The 23,986-nt window shown below is 42.6% G+C and overlaps 1 protein-coding gene across 1 annotated transcript; it reads left to right on the forward strand.

Moving 5' to 3' along the window:
* Positions 1–10,796: 10,796 nt before the first annotated feature.
* LOC139155747 (calcium homeostasis modulator protein 1-like) lies at positions 10,797–22,764 on the forward strand. The gene is made up of 2 exons (XM_070731021.1): positions 10,797–11,345; positions 22,300–22,764. Exons 1-2 carry the CDS (start codon positions 10,797–10,799, stop codon positions 22,762–22,764), a joined length of 1,014 nt encoding a protein of 337 aa, XP_070587122.1.
* The last annotated feature ends 1,222 nt before the right edge of the window (positions 22,765–23,986 follow it).

Raw genomic sequence — 23,986 nt, forward strand, 5'->3', positions numbered from 1 at the left:
CAGAGGCACATATTTTAAAATTATAGTATACTGCAGTCCCAATTATTTGGGTTCATCCAATGTCCCAATAATAAACAGAAATCATTTGACTACGTGCAATGCAGAAACCCAACCGTAGTGAATTATAATCTGGTACATCAACTAGAATTAAAAGATTCTTGATGAAAGAAAGTGTGGTAGACTTGTAGTGATGTGATAGACTTGCCCGTAAAGGCACAAGACAGAGATTGTTTGTTTGTTTGTTTGTTTGTTTGTTTCAGTTAATAGTCTTATCCAACAGAGAAACAAATATAGCAAGCAGATTTTGTTATTAGAAAAACTATTGTAATTGTTGTAAATAATGAATGCATGCAATAAAAAAGAAACAACTCTTTTGAGATAAGCTGTGGTGGTGCAGTGGTTAGAATGCAGTATTGCAGGCTAATTTTGCTGACGGACAGGAGTTCGATCTTCACCAGGCTCAAGGTTGATTCAGCTTTCCATCTTTCTGAGGTTGGTAAAATGAGGAGCCAGATAGTTGGGGCAATATGCTGACTATAGAGAAGGAAGTAAAGCACTGTGAAGTGGTAAATAGGTCTAAGTGCTATTGCTATATAGGGTATCTATATATGAATTGTGATTATCTTTTCCTTTAAATAATCATTTCTCATTTAAACTAAAGTGAAAGGTCAGAGAACCATACATATCTTTACCTGAAGTGGGCAACCTGGGGCCTTGCAATAATTGAAAGAGAGAAGCTACTGAACTGTTAAGATTGCTTTATGCTGTTAATAGAAAATGGTTTTGTATTAGCATGCTTATTTTTTTAGTTAACTTTAACTTGTATTTTTGGTTATTTGATTATTATTATTAAAGTGCTGTATTTTTGCTGAACTAATCTATGTAGTTACTTTCTCTTTTTATCTATACCATCATTGTTTTTCTGAGTCTGTTTTAGTTAATAAACCATTTAGCCCAGCGGACTGCTCATAGTAGCAAAGTGCCATTTATTTTAATGCTCTTAAAAATATTTTATTTTCAACTTTGGAACAGAAAGGAAAAGAAATGCAATATTTCTTCTCCCAAGGAAGACAGATCAGTCTGGCTTAAACTGATTCTGACCATAATTAATTCAATGTCAATGCAGGAATTATGAAGGTATTGGTCTAATTGCCAGCCTTTTTCCATGTTGCTTGGTACCAAATAAATAAATATACACCGAGCATTTTCTGTTGCAAAGACTGTGTATATTGTGTTAATCAAGTCTCTTCTGAGCTATTCTGCTTCACTAAAGAGTACTGTTTAAAAAAGGCCTTCTATTACTTTACATTTTTAATGCCAGAAACAAATATAATTGAAGTAGACCCAGAGACAGGGTTCAAACAAATCGGTACTTTTATTCAGCTCAGAGAACAAGTGACTGCTCAGCAAGGCAAAGTGACAATTCAGCGAGTACCGACTGGCTCTGCTTGGAAAAGCCGCTTCTTTTATACATTTGCGGCTCCCGCCAAAGCAAGAGCCAGCCGCGTCTGAGCCAATCAGGAGCGACTTCCTGCCTTGGCTCAGACAGCGCTTGAAGACGGAACAAACTATTTACAGGAATACAAGGTAGCCATTTCGGGATACAACACCCCTCCCCTCATAGTTGGACACATCCATCACGAGAGCCACGTGACAAAATCGTCCAATTGCTGGGGCCTCCGTGAAGCTCACTCTGACCTGCGCAGTTCAATTTCGCCTTTGACACCGACGGTGGAGGATGGCTCACTGCTGTGTCCCCTGTGCTGCGGACTTGGCCTGGCGGCCCCAACGAAGACTTCGGAGGAGGAGGAAGGCTCGGCGTCGCTGGATGGCTCCCCTAGGCCTGATAAGTCTATTTGCGTGTTTCTCAATTCGGGCAAAGTCTCAAAGTCTGTTGAAGGGGGAGAGTCCATGTCAGCGGTTTGTGGCAATTGGTTTTCCGTTCGCTTTCGAATGTGGTCTATGTGTCGTTTCCACAAACGGCCATCCTCTAGTTTTACAATATAAGTCTTTGGTGCATTTTGTCTAACAACAATTCCTTTCATCCAATTTACATTTCCATCAAAACTTTTTACATACACAGTTTGTCCCAAATACATTTCCCTCTCAGGTTTTATACACATTTGGTTATTGTTAATACAGAACCTTGGATTCAGCCTATCTAGTGGTGACCTTAATTTCCTCCCCATTAACAATTCTGCAGGGCTTACATGTGTGTGCGAGTTAGGGGTGATGTGTTGGGTGAGTAAGAATTGGTCCAAGTTTTGTTGAACATCCCCAGGGCCTGACCTGCGCAATGCCTCCTTTGCCACACGAACGTAACGTTCTGCCAATCCATTAGCCCAGGGCGAGTAAGGCGAGATGAGGGCATGTCTAACCCCTAGACCATCTAGGAACAATTCGAATTGCCTGGCTGTTAGCTGTGGCCCATTGTCAGACACTAAGATATCTGGGCAACCATGGGAGGCAAACAGTCTACTCAATACCTTGATGGTGGCACTTGTGGTTATGTTATTCATTGCTATTATTTCTACCCATTTGGAGAACGCATCAACCACTATTAAGAAATACTGGGACCCCACTGGGCCAGCAAAGTCAATGTGGATTCTGGACCAAGGGCCAGCAGGCTGTTCCCACTCAGCCGAGGTTGTTTTGGGGGGATTAGGCCGTGATTCTTGGCATGGTTCACACTTCGAAACCCAGCTCTCAATTTCAGCATCCAGACCTGGCCACCATAAATGCCCTCTTGCTAGGCTCTTCATCCTGACAATCCCAGGATGGCCCACATGTAACATTTTGAGTACTTTTTCCCTTAGGCTTTTGGGGATGATCACTCTATCTCCCCACAGCAGACAACCCTTTACATAAGATAACTCAAGTCTTTTGGCTTTGAAGTCACACAATTCAGGTTTCACAATATCATTTTGCCATCCCTTAAGTACACAGTTTACCACTTGTTTAAGGATTTGATCTTGTTGTGTGTGTGCTGCTACCTCTTTGGCCGTGGTTAGTGGGTTATCTTCGAGTTCTATCATAAGCACATCTGTGGAAGGAGCAGGGTCCTCCACTAAGTCTGTTATGGGGCACCTGCTGAGACCGTCTGCGTGATTAATTTCCTTTCCCCCCTTGTGGGTGAGATCATACTGGTACCCTGAGAGGAAAAGGGCCCATCTGATCAGTCTTGGAGACATAAAAGGCGGAGTGGGCTTGTTGGGGGCTAGCAGACCTAGTAGAGGCTTGTGGTCGGTGACTAATTTGAAATTTCTACCAAAAATGTAATTGTGGAATTTCTTTACCCCTGCCACTAAAGCTAGAGCCTCCTTGTCTAACTGGCTATAATTCCTTTCTGTGCTGGTCATGGTTCTTGAGAAAAATGCTATTGGGGCCTCTGTCTTATTGGGCAGGACGTGAGCTAGGACTCCTCCTATGCCGTATGGTGAGGCGTCGCACGTGAGCCTAATGGGTAGTGACGCACTATATTGGACTACTACGCTTTTTGAAGTTATTAATTGCTTTATTTGGAAAAAGGCTTCACGTTCAGTTTCCCCCCAGGTCCAGCGGGCTTCCTTCTGGAGTAAACGATGTAGAGGCTCTGCTACTGTTGCCTTCTGCTTTAAAAAAACGGAATAAAAATTAAGAAGGCCTAAAAATGCCTGCAGCTCATTCTTATCTCGTGGCTCTGGGGCTTCCCTGATGGCTCTTAACTTCTCTGTTGTGGGGTGGATACCTTCTTTGTCTACTTTATATCCTAGAAATTCTATACTGTCGGTTCCCCAGACACATTTGTCAGGCTTGATCCTTAAGCCCTTGTCCTGCAACCTTTTAAGTACTTCCCTTATTCTTTTGTTTACTTGTTCCTGGTTTTCCCCAGCAATTAAGATGTCATCAAAATATGGAATGGCCCCATTTACCCCTGACAATAGGCGTTCCATAATGCTCCGGAAAATTCCTGGGGCTATGCTTACCCCAAACTGTAACCTCGTGCATTTGAAAGCTCCCCTGTGCGTTACAATTGTTTGTGCGTTTGCTGTTTGGTCATCGACCGGAAGCTGCTGGTAAGCTTGCGCGAGGTCGATTTTTGCAAACCTTTTCCCCTCCCCCAGGGAGTGAAGGAGTTGTTGTACCACCGGGATGGGGTAGGGGTGGTGTCGGAGGGCCTTATTCAGAGTCGATTTATAGTCTGTGCAGACTCTTAGAGACCCATCTGGTTTCATAGGTGTGACTATGGGGGTTTCCCATGGTCCTTGTTCCACAGGGACCAAAATACCTTGGCTTATAAGTTTATCAAGCTGTAGGTCTAGTTTGGGGAGAAGTGGAAGGGGGACCCTGCGAGGTTTTAACCTGACTGGTGGGACCTTGGGGTCAATAGAAAACGATATAGGGGGCCCCTTATATGAGCCTAAGGTGGGGCTGAACACTTCAGGGAACTCTTGTACAAAGTTAGGCATATTGTCACAGTTTACATTATACACACCCGAAATTTCAATCCCCAAAGGTTCCATCCAAGCCAATCCCAAGAGAGAGTGCTTAGCCCCCGTTACAATAAGCATGGGTAGAGTACATTTGACATTCTTGAATACAATAGGTACATTTGCTGTCCCCAGGACCGAAATCACCCCCCCTTGAAAGTCTCTGATTACCAAAGAGGTTTGTTTCAAATCAGATTTAGACATGTTGGGCATATACAGTTTAAATTTCTCCCAAGGCATAATGGTATACCTAGACCCCGTATCAAGCTCCATTGAGCATGGTTGGTTATTTAGTAACAGTGATATAACAATTTTAGCCCCCTTCTTTGTTGTCGTGTTATTCACGAAAAATTTAGCGTTACCTCTATAGTAGTCGCGGTTAGCGGTTGAGTAGTTCCTTTGACCCGAATGGCGGAATGGTCTATTTTCTCGCGGTTGGGGGTTCTGGTTTTGTGGTCGTTGGTATTGTGGTGTGGCGAATGTCTCCTCTGGTGCTGTTGCTCTGCATGCGATGGCGATGTGGCCTCGACGGTTGCATCGGCGGCATGTGGCGTCTCGGAAAGGGCATCGATGGCGCTGGTGGTTTCCCCGGCAGCCCGCGCAGGGGGCTAGGTGAGTTGCTCTGTGGTGTCTCGGCTGGTCTTGTACCAGGAAGCAGTTGTCCCCGTTGTGAGCTGGTTGGATGAGGTCGTCTGATTCCATGGTGCGGGGAGGCGCAGAGTCGATTTTTGCAATGAGTTCTCGCCTTCCGTGTTCTTTTAATTCTCTAACTGCTGCGTCGGCTGCTTCCAGTTTAATCACGGTTTGTAGAGTCGGCTCTTCTTCGGTGAGGAGTTTGTTTCTCACCGTGGCGCTTTTCATGCCGAAAACCAGGTCATCGGTGAGGCGAGCTTCCGGGTCTTTAAACTTGCATTGAGCAAGTACCGTCCGAAGTCGCGTTGTGAACTGGTTGATTGATTCATTTTCCTTCTGAGCCATCATGGAAAACTGATGCCGATAAACCATTGCTGGTTTGGTCGGTTTAAAATGGCTCGCTAGCTTCTCCTGTAGGACGTCCCAAGCTACGGTTCTTGCCGGCTGTGGGTCGGTGAGAGTTTGGGCGAGGCCACGGATTTCTGGGCCGCAGTAATTCAAAAAGATTGCCCGTCTGCGATCGGCTTCGGCGTCCTGTATCCCTGCTGCCTCGAGGAAGATCTCGAAGGTGGTCATGTATTCGTCCCAGGACGTTTTTTCGGGATCGAAGAGTTCCGGAGCCTGGCCGATCTGGACTTTGTTCATGTTGCACGCGATTTTCTTCCGTCCGTTCGTCGCCAGTGAAGTAGACCCAGAGACAGGGTTCAAACAAATCGGTACTTTTATTCAGCTCAGAGAACAAGTGACTGCTCAGCAAGGCAAAGTGACAATTCAGCGAGTACCGACTGGCTCTGCTTGGAAAAGCCGCTTCTTTTATACATTTGCGGCTCCCGCCAAAGCAAGAGCCAGCCGCGTCTGAGCCAATCAGGAGCGACTTCCTGCCTTGGCTCAGACAGCGCTTGAAGACGGAACAAACTATTTACAGGAATACAAGGTAGCCATTTCGGGATACAACAATAATGATACCTTCAACTGCTTTGAAACTCATTGAATTTGTTACACAACACATATTTACACAAAAGGTTTGTCCCAGTACTCATTGTTTGTTTGGAACTCAACCCACAAGCTAGAACTTGTCACTACATTATTCCTTATGGGAAAAATTTGTTTGGTATTCAATGCACCTCTCGGAAGCAATTAACAATGATTACCAAGGTATCACTGTACAGTTTACAAATTCAACTTTTTTATTTATATATTCCACTAGCATTCACTGGAACAGAAAAGACATGGTGGATTTAGCCTCCTAATATCAGCAAGTCATAAGTTAGGTGAGGCACTGATATCAGAAACTACAGAGAAAAGGTTACATGGACAGAATGCATGTCTGCAAAGAGATAAATCTTCTTATATATTTGTGTGCATGGCAACTCTAACAATGGTATAAACAATTGTCTCATTGCACATGAAGTCAAAAAATTCTTATTCTCAACATCCCCAAGTTTATAAATATTAAGAATATTTATAATAATAATGAGATTCAATACAAACAAAACAGAAAACAACAGAATAGAGAAAAAGAGTTTTAAAAGTACAAGGAAAAAGAAAGAAAATTAATAATCTATCCATCCATCTATCTATCTCTATCTATCTATCTATCTAAAACAAAAAGAGCTCCAATGTTAATTGCAAGTATAACAAATTTAGTAACTCTTCACTATCTCTAAAGGTATAAACAATTATCCCTTCATTTTACATCCCATATTTTATCTATAAACATCACTTTCTCAGTCCTGTTGTCAGCAGAACATCCATAAAGGATAGTCAAAAGTAACAAAGTATTTTATACTTATTTATAAATCACTTATAATTAATTCCAAAATATTATTGTAAAAGTTTCAAGTCTTCCAATTTTATCTGTATCCTTAGTCTGTTTATAACTTTCTGGGATCCAAGCCTTGTTTAGCTTTTTGCTGTTTGATTTCAGATTATTTAAATTCTTAAACATGATTAAAAATTTCTTTCATTCAGGATTAAGTAAACTCAATCAGGCCATTCAAAATTTTAATTCTGGAGTTCTCTAACAGCTTAGAAATAATTAATGAGCAGTTTTCCCAAAATGATTTGAAAATGAGATTTACAAAGTTAGTATTCTTTAAAAGTCTCCACCATGGTTGCGAAAGGTAGCGCGATGGCTGAGCAGTTAAGATATTGGGCTTGTCGGCTGAAAACCAACAGCCCAGGTTCATGACCCAAATGTCCTGTGACAGGGTGACCTCTTGTCCTTGCACTAGCTCCTGCCAACCTTGCAGTTCTAAAGCTTGCAATTGCAAGTAGATAAGTAAATACCATTTCGCTAGGAAAGTAATTGGCCACATGACCTTGGAAATGTCTTTAGGCAGCACTGGCTTAATGGCCCTTGAAACGGAGATGAAAGATGATTCTCATTCATTCACAGGTTAAGGCATTGTACTTTGAATAATTGTCACTTGCCTTGCAAGTGAAGGTTTTCCATATAATTTTGCAGCCATCTACTAGTCGTCAGGATTTTTCAAATCTAAATACGTAGCTCTATTATTCTTGACATTAATTAGCAAGGGCAGGAGATAAAAACTTCTACATCCATTAGCTTTTGGCAACTCTCCAAGTTATGGTTTACTATGACATTTAACTTTAGTCAATAAACCACAATTCAACCAATAATTGCTTTGCATAATGTGAAAATTTAGCTAAATAGGGACGTGCCTGTATTTATTTTTTTATAGTTGCCAGAACAAATTTTGCATTATTCATCTTGTTGCCAACGAGAGTACATATTCTCCCATCTTTTAGTATACAAATATTCAGAATGGAAAGAAGTTAAACAAGATATAAATATTTTTAAAACTTGCTTTAAAGGGCTTGAATCAAACATACACTTTCCCTCGGGACCAGGTTCATCATATCTTCTTAGTAGGTCAGCAATGAATGAAAGAATTTTTAACAACAGCTATCCCATTCTATTCAGCTCAATAGCTTATTATACATCTTGGGATTCTTCTAATTTAATTACATTCATATTATGAATACAAAAATTATGAACCTGAACTTCCATATTTACTAAGAGCTTTAATCAAATTGGCTATTTCCCAAAGTAAACTGAGGATGAATAAGCCCCATGGAGATCAATTGTATTTGCATACTGATTTTCCTGAAAAGGGTATTTATACATTCTTATAGACATTGCAGAATATTTTTTTTAAAAATGGAAATGTACTGGGTGGTTTCTGATAGTGGCAGTGTTATTGCTAGACTTAATAAATCATTGTTCCTCTGAATGTATTATTAATGCTTCAGTAGTAGCATTCCAAGAGGCTGAAATGTGGAAAACTAACTCACTTTTTCACTCTAAACTGAGATTAGATACAGTATTAGGAAACTGAACCCTGGGCAAACAAACAGGAGCCGGAAGATTTCCTTTCTATCAAATGAACTTTTAAATAGAAGGGGACCTAGTTTTGTCTTTGTTTCTCCATAATAACAGAATGTCCAGTTTCCTAGCATGGTTCCAATCAGGTAAGAAATGCACCTTGACCTGGAGAAGAATTGGAATTTCAAAAGAAAATCATGGAGCTAATGTATTAATGTATTGAGCTATAGAACATATAAATAGAACTGTTGAAGTTCTATTTATAAGTGATGCCATCATGTGCGAGAAATCATCTCTACCCAAAACTCCGTCCAGCTTCCACATTAAAAGAATTGGTGACTATTTGGAGGAAAGGGAAGGGAAAGGAAGGAACTGACTAATCTACACAGGAGTAGAAGACCTTCCATGTCCTTTCTAGCCCTTGATTCTATGCTACGGATGCTGTCATTTAGGAGCAGTGAGTGATTATAGAGCAGCATTGGCAAACTTTTTTGGCACCAAGTACCAAAACAGGACGTGCATGTGCATGCCAGAAACTGGAAGAGCAGCCACCGGTGTTCATGCTTGCAACAGGAAAATGTGGCTAGCTGGTCTTCAAGAACACATTGGGCATCTATTCTTCTGGTTTCCAGGATGTGCATGTGCACTGGCCATCTGGTCTTCCAGTTTCTGGTGCACATACACGTGTGAAGACCAGCTATCTGGGGCTCGTGCATGTGCCAAAAACCAGAAGATTAGCCACCCATTGCACTTGTGCGCGCTGTGCAGCTGCTCTTCTGGTTTCCGGTATGTGCATGCACCCTGGGCAGTTGGTCTTAGTGCTCATATGCATGCCAGAAACTGGAAGATCAGGTGGCCGGTGCGCATATGTGCACTGGAAACCAGAAGAACAGCCGCCTGGTGCATGCATGAAGACCAGCTACCTGGTCTTCTGCACAACTGAAAACCCGCAGGCCAGCATGCTGGAACTCAGAAGAGCAATGGGCAACGGCTTGTGTGCCTAGAAAGATGACTCTGCATGCCACTTCTGGCACGCATGCTATAGGTTTGCCATCATGATTATAGAGAAAGCAGAAGTACCCAACATTATGTTGATAAGAGTTTTCTTTTCTTTTTCTTTTTTTAAAAGTTGATACAGTTTTCTACCAATGCAAGGACTCTTCATTTCAGCAGTGTAGAAAAGCCGAAAGAGAAACCAGCAACGTATCCCAGTGGCCATAGGGAAGGCTGAATAGCACATAGCTCTGTGATTCCCCAAGGGACAAGCCCAATGCAAATTCTAGTTCCAGCTAAGGGTAATGCTGGCCTGGGGGAGTTCTTCTAAGGCAGTAAAGGGGTTGCCAGGCACATCAGAGCTACATGCATGCTGTTTGACTTTGTTTGAGGTGGCTGCAGAGGTGGGCTGCTAAGGTGGAACAGTGAGGTGTATACGTCCCCGTGGCTCTGAGTGCTAGCGGAGTCCAGCACAATTCTGCTACTGCACCTGGGTGCGCGATTTCGCTACCTGCCCAGGTGCAGTAGCAGAATTGCGCTGGACTCCACTAGCACTCAGAGCCATGGGGTGAACACACCTCACTGTTCCACCTTAGCAGCCCACCTCTGGGTGGCTGGCCTTCACTCAGTGAGTAAGTACTGGAATTGATTTATTGACAGCTAATTTTAGGAAAAAAACTAAAGATGTACGTTTTCTCCTTTTTCCATGAACCATAAATACCAGCCCACCCTGTTCCCCTACAAAGCAGGCATTGATTTTTCAATTTCAAAACAATACCAAAAGAAGAGAGAAAGCCACTGAGTAATATTTCTGTTGCCTAGGAATCCATTTATGCAGAACAGATCCCACCCCACCCATTATTTTGCATAGGTTCTTTTATTTCTTTCTACAGGTGTAATAACATCCTGTTCTTTAGGGGCTGTGGGAGGAGCTCACCTTGCAAACATCTTCACCAGAATCAGAGAGATGACTTTCCTGTTACCAATGAAAAGTGATTGAAATAGAATCAAAACATCTGCTTTCTTCAGAAAGCACCTTGGGGGATCCGGACTACTAAAAAGACAGGGAGAGAGAGAGACATAGGAATTAAACCAAGACATCTAAAATGGTCCAGAACTGATGGTTCAGAGTTGGAATTACACTACAGTCCAAGTTCTGGGAAGGTAAAGTAACTTTTCATAGACTGACGTAGAGAACTGGAGAGGCATGTTTTCTGAATAATGAAAAAATTGTTGGAGAAGCAAAAAGTTGGGTGTTACTCTAATTATTGCCATTTTCTTTATAACTTCTGGGAAATTGAGGAGCCCCTTTGATATTTCTACAAGCGAGTGCTCATAAAGCAACAAAGAAGATGGATAAATTTCGAATGATATTCCAGTTCCTCCAGTCCAACCAGGAATCATTTATGAATGGCATATGTGGCATTATGGCTCTCCTAAGTGCCCAGATCTATGTGGCTTTTGATTTCAAGTGCCCATGTCTACCTGGTTACAATCTGGCTTATGGGATGGGTATCCTGTTAATGCCTCCTTTAGTCTTGTTCCTGTTTGGTTTTGTGATGAATAACAATGTTTCCATGTTGGCTGAAGAATGGAAAAGGCCCATAGGGAAGCGACAGAAAGACCCAGCTGTCTTGCGTTACATGTTCTGTTCCATGGCTCAGCGAGCTATAATTGCTCCTGTGATTTGGATCTCGGTCACACTGTTGCATGGGGAATGTTTTATCTGCGCTTTCAGTACCTCCGTTCCCATGCACAAACTTGGAAACAGCAGTTATAGGCATCTTACTGAGAAGGAGATCAGGAAGATTTTAGCCCAGATTCCCTGTGATGATATTTACAGTGGCCAAGAACTTATTGCCAGAGAGGTGGCAACCAGGTATCTACGCTGCATTTCACAGGTAAGCAAACAATAAGGAATATAGTAAAATGATTCAAGTTAACTCGAATAGACTAGCTTTTCCTAATATCTATGCCTTCATACTGTGTTGGCCTTCCACTTCTATAAGCCCCAGCCGTTGAAAGAGTTGAAACGCTAAAGGAACAAGTTTAGAGAAGGGTGCTATAGAAAATTTTGTTGTTTAGAAGAAAGTTGGACTTGGCTATCTACAGATTCTGAAAACACTTCTAAGGCATGTTTATTTATTTATTGGATTTGTATGCCACCCCTCTCCGTAGACTCGTAGTTTCTACATAAGGAGGCAGCACTCATGTTAAATTGGCATATCTCCCATCACTAAGGTGACCAGATTATAACTTCAACAAAGCGGGATACCATTGACCGGGGGGGGGGGGGGCAGACAGATGATGCACAACAGACAACTGAAAAATCTCTACAGACTTTTACCTCATTGTTTGTTTTTGTGTATTGCTTCCCAGTCCGGTACTTCTATCAATTTATTAACTTTCCCGTTTTTGAAAAGCATCAAAACAGTAAACAAGGGAAGAGAGCAAAGTACTGTAGCTTACCTGTTCTACTTTTAAGCTGCTTCTTATACTGGAAGCAGCACTCTTACCCCCACAATGCTGGAGAGGTGCATGCTTGGTCTCTTCCCCAACCTTCTGATCGATCTCTCTCTCTCTCTCTCTTCATCTATCTATCTATCTATCTATCTATCTATCTATCTATCTATCTATCTATCTATGCTTTATTCACTCTGGGCACTCCAGAGAAAGGAAAATTAGGACTTTTTAAAAACCTCATGGGATGCGGCACAAATTATTAGAAATCAGGACTGTCTCACCAAAAGCGGGACATCTGGTCACCTTACCCATCACTATGATGAGGAATCAAATGGTTGGGAACTGAGATGATCAATATCAACTTACTCTTCTGGAACTGCAGAGGAAGGACTTTTTCATAGGTAGAAATTCTTGGGGTTGTCCTCTTCCATCAGAGGGCAAAGCACCATTATTTATTTATTTATTTATTTATTTATTTATTTATTTATTTATTGACTTGACTTGACTTGACTTGACTTGACTTGACTTGACATGACATGACTTGACTTGATTTGTATGCCGCCTCTCTCCGAGGACTCGTCGCGGCTCACAACATATATAAAAAACATAATAATACATCTAAAATCCAATTAATACAATTAAAAACCCTAAAAATCCTAATATAATTTAAAACATTCATTATCATTCACTCAATGAAACACACTAAAAAACCACTCATTGGTCAGGGGGAAAGATCTAATGATTTAAGTTTATAATCATCCCATTTGACTATCCCCCCAAAAAGTAACTACTGGTTCGTCACTCTGTGATCATTGCAATTTTTTTCCTCTCAACCTGGGATAAGAAATTGTGCTGAAGGATGAATGAGGAGGAGTTTGGGCCATTGGCTGGCTGCCCTTTTTAGCACTCCTTTATTGACCAACTACAGACAGCTTAAGCAAAAGAAAATGAGGACTGTAGATAAGTCCTGCTTAGCAAAGTAAAAACATTGTTTATGGTTGTGGAAGAAACAATTTGGCAAGATCTAAATTACAGATTTTTAATTATTTCAGCATTTTCCTAGGTTGCATACAACAAAGGATCAGTTGGAAAGCCACCCTTAAGCCTTGAGTAAAATAAGTGGAATGCCCTGCCTTCACTTTTTTTGAGATCTAGCTTTATAGCAATTGTGTTTCATGTTTCTTTTCTCATGAAATTGTCCCCAATTACTATTATTCTAGTCTAGTGCATATCTTCTCCATAGTGACCTACTTATATTTGTGAAAATAAAATGAAGATATATTTGCACCAAGTGAGGATTAGAAGATATAATGTTAGGGTTTCAAGTAACACCCCCATTGAAAGAAAATTCTGAGGCTTGAGTTTCTTCAAAGTTCCATTTTATTAGAGATATCATATTAGCACAGCTGGAAAAACCTTAATTTGAAAACCTCTGGGTTTTCCCCACCCCAGCACCGCATATCTATCACATAGTCCAATCAATGCACTGTCCCAAGTGGAGATGCCTCCCAGTCACACCCCCTCCAGATGCAGGGCAGAGTGGTCTTAACTCTTGGAAAAACAAATGTTATTTTAATTACATATCTCCCCAGCATTATACAATCTCTCCTTTCAGTTTCCCACAGTACTAAATGTGGCAGGCCTGAAGTTTCAAGGCCCAAGATAGTTCCCAGGCCTGACACATGGATTGTGTGTTCAACTATGTATATATGCAACCAGTAATGGGCTGCTATCCCCACGGAGAGGGGGAGTAGTAAGTAAATAGTGATGCATTATTTATTAAATACTTAATAGGGTTTTTATTGTCAGTCCTTTTCTAGTACCTTAGTGAAGTAGACCCGGAGACCAGGATTCAAATAACTCGGTACTTTTATTTCAGCTCAGAGAAAGTGACTGGTTCAGCAAAGGCAAAGTGACTTCAGCAAGTACCGGCTGCTCTGCTAGGGAAAAGCCGCTTCTTTTATACTTTTGCGGCTCCCGCCAAAGCAAGAGCCAGCCGCGTCTGAGCCAATCAGGAGCGACTTCCTGCTTGGGCTCAGACAGCGCTTGAAGAAGGAACAAACTATTTACAAGGATACAAAGTAGCCATTACGGATACAACACCCCTCCCCTCATAGTTGGTCACATCCATCAGGAAAGCCATGTGACAAAGTCATCCAATCGCTGGGGCCTCCGCGCAGTTCGCTCCGACCTGCGCAGTTCAGTTTCGCTGTCGACGCCGCCGGAGGAGGATGGTTCGTTGCTGTGGTCTCCGCGCGGCGGACTTGGCCTGGCGGGCCCAACGCAGAGTTCGGAGGAGGAGGATGGCTCGGCGTCGCTGGATGGCTCCCCTAGGCCCGATAAGTTCATTTGCGTGTCTCTTAATTCGGGCAATGTTGCAAAGTCTGTTGAGGGGGGAGAGTCCATGTCAGTGGCTTGTTGCAATAGGCTTTCTGTTCGCTTCCGAATGTGGTCTATGTGTCGTTTCCACAAACGACCATCCTCTAATTTTACAATATAAGTTTTTGGTGCATTTTGTTTAACAACAATACCTTTCATCCAATTTACATTTCCATCAAAACTTTTTACATATACAGCTTGTCCCAAATACATTTCCCTTTCGGGTTTTATACACATTTGGTTATTGTTAATACAGAACCTTGGATTCAACCTATCTAGTGGTGACCTTAATTTCCTTCCCATCAACAATTCTGCAGGGCTTACATGTGTGTGCGAGTTAGGGGTGATGTGCTGAGTGAGTAAGAATTGGTCTAAGTTTTGCTGCACATCCCCAGGGCCTGACCTGCGCAATGCCTCCTTTGCCACGCGAACGTAGCGTTCTGCCAATCCATTAGCCCAGGGCGAGTAAGGGGAGATGAGGGCATGTCTCACTCCCAAACCATCTAGGAACAATTCGAACTGTCTGGCTGTTAGCTGTGGCCCATTGTCAGAAACCAGGATATCTGGGCACCCATGTGATGCAAAAAGTCTACTCAGAACCTTGATGGTGGCACTTGTGGTTATGCTGTTCATTGCTATTATCTCCACCCATTTGGAGAATGCATCCACCACTATTAGAAAATACTGGGAGCCCACTGGACCCGCGAAATCAATGTGGATCCTGGACCAAGGGCCAGCAGGCTGCTCCCACTCAGCCGGGGTTGTTTTGGGGGGATTAGGCCGTGACTCCTGGCATGGTTCACACTTTGACACCCAATTTTCAATTTCAGCATCCAGACCTGGCCACCATAGATGTCCCCTTGCTAGGCTCTTCATCCTGACCATCCCAGGATGGCCTACATGTAACATTTTGAGAACCTTTCCCCTTAGGCTTCTGGGGATGACCACCCTGTCTCCCCACAACAGACAACCCTTTACATAAGATAACTCAAGTCTCTTAGCTTTGAAGTCATGCAATTCAGGTTTCACAATATCATTTTGCCATCCCTTAAGTACACAGTTTATAACTTGTTTAAGGATTTGATCTTGCTGCGTGTGCGCAGCTACCTCTTTTGCTGTGGTTAGTGGGTTATCCTCAAGCTCTATTAATAATACATCTGCAGAAGGAACAGGATCCTCCACTAAGTCTGTTATGGGACATCTGCTGAGACCATCTGCGTGATTAATTTCCTTCCCCCCTTTGTGGGTGAGCTCATACTGGTATCCAGAGAGGAAAAGGGCCCATCTGATCAGTCTAGGAGACATAAAAGGCGGAGTGGGCTTGTTGGGGGCTAATAGACCCAGTAAAGGTTTATGGTCTGTTACCAATTCAAAATTCCTACCAAAAATGTAGTTGTGGAATTTCTTCACCCCTGCCACTAACGCTAGAGCCTCCTTATCCAACTGGCTATAATTCCTTTCTGTGCTGTTCATGGTTCTTGAAAAAAATGCTATTGGGGCTTCTGATTTATTAGGAAGAACGTGAGCTAGGACTGCTCCTATGCCGTATGGCGAGGCGTCGCATGTGAGTCTGATGGGTAGTGACGCGCTATATTGGACTACTACGCTTTGGGAGGTTAACAGATTCTTTATTTGAAAAAAGGCTTCACGTTCAGTTTCCCCCCAGGTCCATCTGGCTTCCTTCTGGAGCAAACGATGTAGAGGTTCTGCTACTGTTGCCTTCTGCTTTAAAAAAATGGAATAAAAATTAAGGAGGCCTAAAAATGCCTGCAGCTCATTCTTATCTCGTGGTTCTGGGGCTTCTCTAATGGCTCTCAACTTCTCTGTTGTGGGGTGGATACCTTCTTTGTCTATCTTGTATCCTAGAAATTCTATACTGTTGGTTCCCCAAACACATTTATCAGGCTTGATTCTTAAACCCTTGTCCTGTAGTCTTTTAAGTACTTCCCTTATTCTTTTGTTTACTTGTTCCTGGTTTTCTCCTGCAATTAAGATGTCATCAAAATATGGGATGGCCCCATTTACCCCTGACAATAGGCGTTCCATAATGCTCTGGAAAATTCCTGGGGCTATGCTTACCCCAAACTGTAATCTTGTGCATTTAAATGCTCCCCTATGTGTTACAATTGTCTGGGCGCAAGCTGTTTGATCATCGACCGGGAGCTGCTGGTAAGCTTGCGCTAAATCGATCTTTGCAAACCTTTTCCCCTCCCCCAGGGAGTGCAGGAGTTGCTGTACAACTGGAATGGGGTAGGGGTGGTGCTGGAGGGCCTTGTTAAGAGTTGATTTGTAATCTGCACATACCCTTAGGGAACCATCTGGCTTCACCGGTGTGACTATGGGGGTTTCCCATGGTCCTTGTTCCACAGGGACCAAAATACCTTGGCTTATAAGTTTATCCAGTTGTAGGTCTAGTTTGGGGAGAAGTGGAAGGGGAACCCTGCGAGGTTTTAACCTGATAGGTGGAACCTTGGGATCAATAGAAAACGATATAGGGGGCCCCTTGTATGACCCCAACGTGGGGCTGAACACCTCAGGGAACTCTTGTACAAAGTTAGGCATATTATCACAGTTCACATTACATACACCCGAAATTTCAATTCCCAATGGTTCCATCCAAGCCAGGCCCAAGAGAGAGTGCTTAGCCCCTGTTACAATAAGCATGGGTAGGGTACATTTTACATTCTTGAATACAATAGGTACATTTGCTGTTCCCAGGATTGAGATCACCCCCCCTTGAAAATCTCTGATTACTAGAGAGGTTTGTTTTAAATCAGATTTAGACATGTTAGGCATATACAGTTTAAATTTTTCCCAAGGCATAATGGTATATCTAGACCCTGTATCAAGTTCCATCGAGCATGGTTGGTTATTTAGTAACAGTGAGATAACAATTTTAGCCCCCTTTTGTGTTGTCGTGTTGTTCACGAAAAATTTTGTATTACCTCTATAGTAGTCGCGGTTAGCGGTTGAGTAGTTCCTTTGACTCGAACTTTGGAACGGTCTATTTTCTCGCGGTTGGAAGTTCTGGTTTTGAGGTCGTTGGTATCGTGGCGTGGCGAAAGTTTCTTCTGGTGCCGTTGCTCTGCATGCGATGGCGATGTGGCCTCGGCGGTTGCAGCGGCGGCAAGTAGCGTCTCGGAAAGGGCATCGATGGCGCTGGTGGTTTCCCCGGCAGCCCGCGCAAGGGGCTGGGTGAGTTGACCTGTTGTGTCTCGGCTGGTCTTGTACGAGGAAGCAGTCGTCGGCGTTGTTAGCTGGTTGTTTGGGGTCATCTGGTCCCACGGCGCGGGGAGATGCGGCATCTATCTTTGCGATGAGTTCTCGCCTCCCGTGTTCCTTTAATTCTCTGGCTGCTGCGTCGGCGGCTTCTGCGGTTTGCGCGAGTTTAATTACGGTTTGTAGAGTCGGCTCTTCTTCGGTGAGGAGTTTGTTTCTCACCGTGGCGCTTTTCATGCCGAAAACTAAGGCATCTGTGAGGCGGGCTTCCGGGTCTTTAAACTTGCATTGAGCAAGTACCGTTCGAAGCCGCGTCGTGAACTGGTTGATGGATTCGTTTTCCTTCTGAGCCATCACGGAAAACTGATGCCGATAGACCATGGCTGGTTTGGTCGGTTTAAAATGGCTCGCTAGCTTCTCCTGTAGGACGTCCCACGCTACGGTTCTCGTTGGCTGTGGGTCGGTGAGAGTCTGGGCAATCCCACGGATCTCCGGGCCACAGTAGTTTAGGAAAATTGCCCGTCTGCGATCGGCTTCGGCGTCCTGTATCCCAGCTGCCTCGAGGAAGATCTCGAAGGTGGTCATGTATTCATCCCAAGACGTTTTCTCGGGGTCGAAGATGTCCGGAGCCTGGCCGATCTGGATTTTGTTCATGTTGCACGCGGTTTCTTCCGTCCGTTCGTCGCCAGTGAAGTAGACCCGGAGACCAGGATTCAAATAACTCGGTACTTTTATTTCAGCTCAGAGAAAGTGACTGGTTCAGCAAAGGCAAAGTGACTTCAGCAAGTACCGGCTGCTCTGCTAGGGAAAAGCCGCTTCTTTTATACTTTTGCGGCTCCCGCCAAAGCAAGAGCCAGCCGCGTCTGAGCCAATCAGGAGCGACTTCCTGCTTGGGCTCAGACAGCGCTTGAAGAAGGAACAAACTATTTACAAGGATACAAAGTAGCCATTACGGATACAACACTTAGCATGATCCTTAATTACTTTTAAAATAGGAAATAATTAAATAGTATGTTTTTACCCATAAACGCTTTCATCATTTTAATCATTATCTGGAACTGAACCTTAACCTTTATTCCAGAACCATTATCTGGAACTGAGTCTTCGGAGAGGGATGACATACAAATCTAATAAATTGAATTGAATTGAAAATTGAATTACAGCAATTAAAGAAAATTAAGCTACTTGCTTAATGTGTTATCATACTGAACCTTAAAATGTTACTGTGCTGTTCAACAATGCTGTCTGTCCTTTTTGTGGCTATTCAAATAATGTGACTTAATCAACTGAAAAAGAGTCCAAGTACCTATTTGAAAACTTATCTTGGTCAGTAAGCCGCTCCCACCCAGTCACATGACCTTTAAGCCATTCCCCTGGTCACAAGATTGTCAAGCCACTCCCATCCAGTCACATGACCTTTAAGCCATTCCCCTGGTCACAAGATTGTCAAGCCACTCCCACCTGGTCACATGGTTGGCAAGCCACTCCTACCCGGTCACATGACCATCAAGCCATGCCCACAAAATAAGCCACAGTGTGGCAGTAAAATTTTTGGCAGCCCATCACTGTATGCAACCTAATTCTCAATTTAATTATTTTTTGTATGTTTCAAAGCAAATAAAGGAATGGATGTTGCCTCTCACTTCAACCTTCCCTGTTCCATATTTCATTTGCTATGCAAAAGAAGTTTAACATAATCCATGATTCCATCTTATAACCAAAGCAAGCAATTCTGTTGTTTGTTGTCAACATTCATTTCCTGCACCTTTTATGAGATGCAAATTCCTTCTAGGTAGTCAATCCATAAGGACATTATCAGCTTTTAAAATCTGGTACTAAAGGCCTTAATCCTTCTTACCTTGCATACTAATTAAATCAATTATTGCTTTTCCCAGACAATGAATACTGCCTGCTAAGGTGATTTGAATATATTTTGCAGCAGATCTTACAGAATTAGAAAATAAATACTCCATTCTGTTATCACCAAGGGGACACACAGAACATTTACTGCCTTCCTCTTCCTTCCTCCCATTTCACCCTACACTAAAGTGACCAGATTTTAGCATTGGTAAAGAGAGACACCATTGAGGGTGAGGGGTTGGCAAAAAATATTGCAAAAAAATTTCGTTCTTTTTTTCTCTCCCTCTCTCTTCCTTTCTCCCTTTCTCTCTATTTCTCTCTCTTTCTCTCTCTTTTCCTTCCTCTTTCTTTCTTTCTTTCTCTCTCTCTCTCCATCCCTCTTTCTTTCTCTCTTCCAACCTTTCTCTCTTTTTTGCTCTCTGTTTCTCTCTCTCTCCCTCCTTCCCTCCCCACTCTCTTTCTTTCTCTCTTCCTTCCTTTCTTTCTTTCTCTTTCTCTCTTCCTTCCTATTTTCTTTCTCTTTCTTTCTCTCTTTCTCTCTCTTCCTTCCTCCTTTTCTCTCTGTTTCTCTCCTTCCCTCCCTCCCCCTCTCTCTTTCTTTCTCTCTCCCTCTATTTTTTCTCTTTTTTCTCCCTCTCTATTTCTTTTTCTCTCTCTCTCTCTCTCTCTCTCCTTCCCTCCCTCTCATTCTTTCTTTCTCACTCTTCCTTCCTCTTCTCCCCTCCCTCCTCTTTCTCCATAAGGACCTCCCATCCCCCATGAACCCATCTCCCCCCTCGGGGATCAGTAGGAGCTCCAGCTACTGGAAGAGAGACACAAAGGCAGCCTGGTCCGGCCTCCCCCCCCCCCCCCCCCCATTTTCCCTCCTTGCCAGGACCTTCAGCGGGAGGCTCCTTCAGCGGGATGCTGTTTTGTACATGAAATCACCATGGAATATGAACCTGGCTTCTAGTGTAACCCTAACCTAAGATATCTAGAGTTTAAAGCAATCAGGTTTGTCACTACAAAACCGCAACTGGTTTGGTTTCCACCTGCCACAGTATTGGGTAGTTCTGGCTATACAGTTCTGCCTATCAGCTCTCCTATGCCCCACCCCGCCTCCTATAGTCCATTCGGTTTTAACTAAAAGTGAATAAATTGGAAAAAGAACCAGATCAGAGTCACAAAGGGAATCAAATCACAAGTAGCACTTTGGATTTGTCTCTTCTTCCTTTGTTTTCTTTTAAGGTTGAATTTCAGATTTTTCTGGGCAATTAGGTTTGTGGTATATTCCACTGTATCACTATTTCTCTTTGCACTGAACTGATAAATGCTTTTCTTTAAGTTCTGATAATACTGACTGTTGAACAATTGGCTCTTGTGCAATTCTAATATTTAGCACCGTCATGTCAGATGGTTATCCAACATCTGCTTAAAATCTTCCAGTGTTGGGGCATTCACAACTTCTGGAGGCAAGCTGTTCCATTGATCAACCTTTTTGACTGTCAGGAAATTTCTCCTTAGTTCTAAGTTGCTTCTCTTCTTGTTCAGCTTCCACCCATTGTTTCTTGTTCTACCGTCATGTGCTTTGGAGAATAGGTTGACTCTTTCTTTCTGGCAACCCCTGAGATATTGGAACACTGCTATCATGTCTCCCCTAGTCTTTCTTTTCATTAAAATAGCCATGCCCAGTTCCTGCAACCATTCTTCATATGTTTTAGCCTCCAGTCCCTTAATCATCCTTGTTGCTCTTCTCTGCACTTTTTCTAGCATCTCAATATCCTTTTTGCATCATGGCGACCAAAACTGAATGCAATATTCCAAGTGTGGCCTTACCAAGGCCTTACAAAGTGGTATTAACACTTCAAGTGATCTTCATTCTATCCCTCTGTTAATGCAACCTACAACTGTGTTGGCTTTTTGGGCAGCTGCTGGTTCATATTTAAATGGTTGTCCACTAGGATTCCAAGATCCCTCTCACAGTTATTACTGTTGAGCAATGCACCACATATACTGTACCTGTGCATTTTGCTTTTCTTGCCTAAATGTAGAACCTTACTTTTTTCATCGTTGGTAAAAATGTTGCCAGGACATTTTTGTGAAGTAGTTAGATGTAAAACAAGAAAGACCCTAAACCAAAACTAAATAAAATATATAGCTTTAGATGTTCTGTCAGGCTCTCTTCTAGAATCCTCCCAAAAATTCACAGGTACAAATTTCAGACACCCACACGTTTGAAAATTCAAAACAATGTTCTTTATAATGAAAATTCACTTAAACTAAGCCCTCTTTTGCTATAGCAAAGAGCACTCGTCTCCAAACAAACTGGTAATTTATACAAGTCCCTTATCGGTTCTGTGATACTTAGCTTACAGTCCTTCTTTCAGAAAGTGAAACACACTTTGCTCTGGTTTAGTTTCAAAGCGGGGAAAAATCAGCACACACAAAAAGTCAAAATCAGTAAAGCAGTCACGAAACACAACGATCAGATAATCCTCCACAATGGCCAAACCCACAGGCTGCTATTTATAGCAGCCTCACTAATTACCAGAGCCTCACCCAATCACAGGCCTCATTTTCTTTGATAATAATCTCTCAGTTGTTGTTGCTGCCTATGCATCGCTCTCCGCATGCGTGGCTGTATCATTAACTCTTGTTCTGAATCCAAGGAGGAGCTAGATAATTGATCTCCTTCTGAGCTGTCTGCCACACTCTCCTCCTCCCTGTCACTCATGTCTTCTTGGTCAGAGGAGCCTTCATCAGCAGATTCCACCGGGGGCAAAACAGGCCTGCAGCATGTGGATGTCTCCCCCACATCCACAGTCCTTGGGGCAGGAGCTGGGCCAGAGCTAACCACAACATTTAGAATTATGGGTAAAATCAGAAAATAACCCTAAGTCACCCACCTTAATAGCTTAGTATATTATTGTGTATGACTCTTTTTTCCCTTTGCAGGCAACAGGCTGGGTCTTTGTGCTGCTAGTAACTCTGTTGGCTTTCCTTGCCCGGGCTATACGTCCCTGCTTTACTCAATCTGCCTTTTTAAAGAGCAAATATTGGTCCCACTACATTGACATTGAGCGGAGACTCTTTGAAGAGACATGTACGAAACATGCTAAGAGCTTTGCCAAGGTTTGCATCCAGCAATTCTTTGAGAACATGAACAAAGACCCCTTCATGGGCCACACACATATGCACATTCCCGAGAAGGCACCATCAGAGTCGGAGGAAGAAAAGGAAGAATTGCTGGGCATCGCAGATCAAGGAACCATGAACAAACTTCTGCAAAACTGGCACCAGTGTAAGCCCCCTTTGTGTCTCAATCAAGAGCTGATGCAAAATGGAACCAGTTGGACAAGAGAAATTGCACAGCCTTGTCAATCGAGGAAAGAGTATGCAGCCTATTACAGCAAAGTTTGAGTACAGAGAGGCTGAGAACAAAGAACACAAAATCATTACAGGGAACGGCTTCTGGATGCATCCTTTTGTAGTCTAGATTTTGCAATTTTTCCAGATTGTATGGCTAGATCCTATATCTTCCCACCACTCAACAGTTTATAATTTATTTTATTGGAAATGTTTTTACATTAATAAACAAGCTGTAGACTGTTTTGTCACATTTATAGCAACAGCATGTCTTTTTACATAGGGTCCCCAAAATTCTTATTTATTTATTTATCAAGAGACTGTATGCTGAATTTCCAGTAAGCATCAAAAAGTTATATTTATTTATTTATGTATTTGTTGGATTTGTATGCTGCCCTTATATAGGTAAAATGTAAATATATATAACTGATATATATTTACATTTTACCTGAAAAGGGAAACACAGAGTAAATAATACTGCCATTTAATACTGTCAGACATTTCTTAAAGCTGATTGATTGATTGATTGATTGATTGGACTTATATGCCATCCTTCTCCGAGGACTCAGGGCAGCTCACAACAAATGGGAATACAAAAAACAGTTCAGAACTCCAATATTTGTATTGGTTATTACCTATAAAGCCCTTCATGGCACCGGACCATGATATCTGCGAGACCGCCTTCTGCCTCATTAATCCCAGTGACCGGTCAGGTCCCACAGAGTTGGTCTTCTCCGGGTCCCATCGACTAAACAATGTCATCTGGCGAGACCCAGGGGAAGAGCCTTCTCTGTGGCGGCCCCGACCCTCTGGAATCAGCTCCCTCCAGAGATTAGAACTGCCCCTACCCTCCTTGCCTTTCGTAAACTTCTCAAAACCCACCTCTGTCGTCAAGCGTGGGGGAACTGAGACATCTCCCCCTGCCTATGTAGTTTTAGTGCATGATATGACTGTATGTATGTTTTTATTGGGGTTCTTTACTTTTAGATTTTTAAATGTACAAGTGTTATTTTAGATTTTGAATTATTAGATTTGTCAATGTATATTGTTTTTGTCACTGCTGTGAGCCGCTCCGAGTCTGCGGAAAGGGGTGGCATACAAATCTAATTAATAATAATAATAATAATAATAATAATAATAATAATAATAATAATAATAATAATTTAAAACAATCTAAAAACCTCAAATTTCAAATCATACAGCCCTACTCACTCACACCATAGTCATACTAAAAGCCAGTGTTAAATGTTAAAATTCAATGGCCCCAGCCCTGCCA

The sequence above is a fragment of the Erythrolamprus reginae genome, unplaced genomic scaffold, assembly GCF_031021105.1.
Source record: "Erythrolamprus reginae isolate rEryReg1 unplaced genomic scaffold, rEryReg1.hap1 H_50, whole genome shotgun sequence".
Classification (NCBI taxonomy): Eukaryota; Metazoa; Chordata; class Lepidosauria; order Squamata; family Dipsadidae; genus Erythrolamprus; species Erythrolamprus reginae.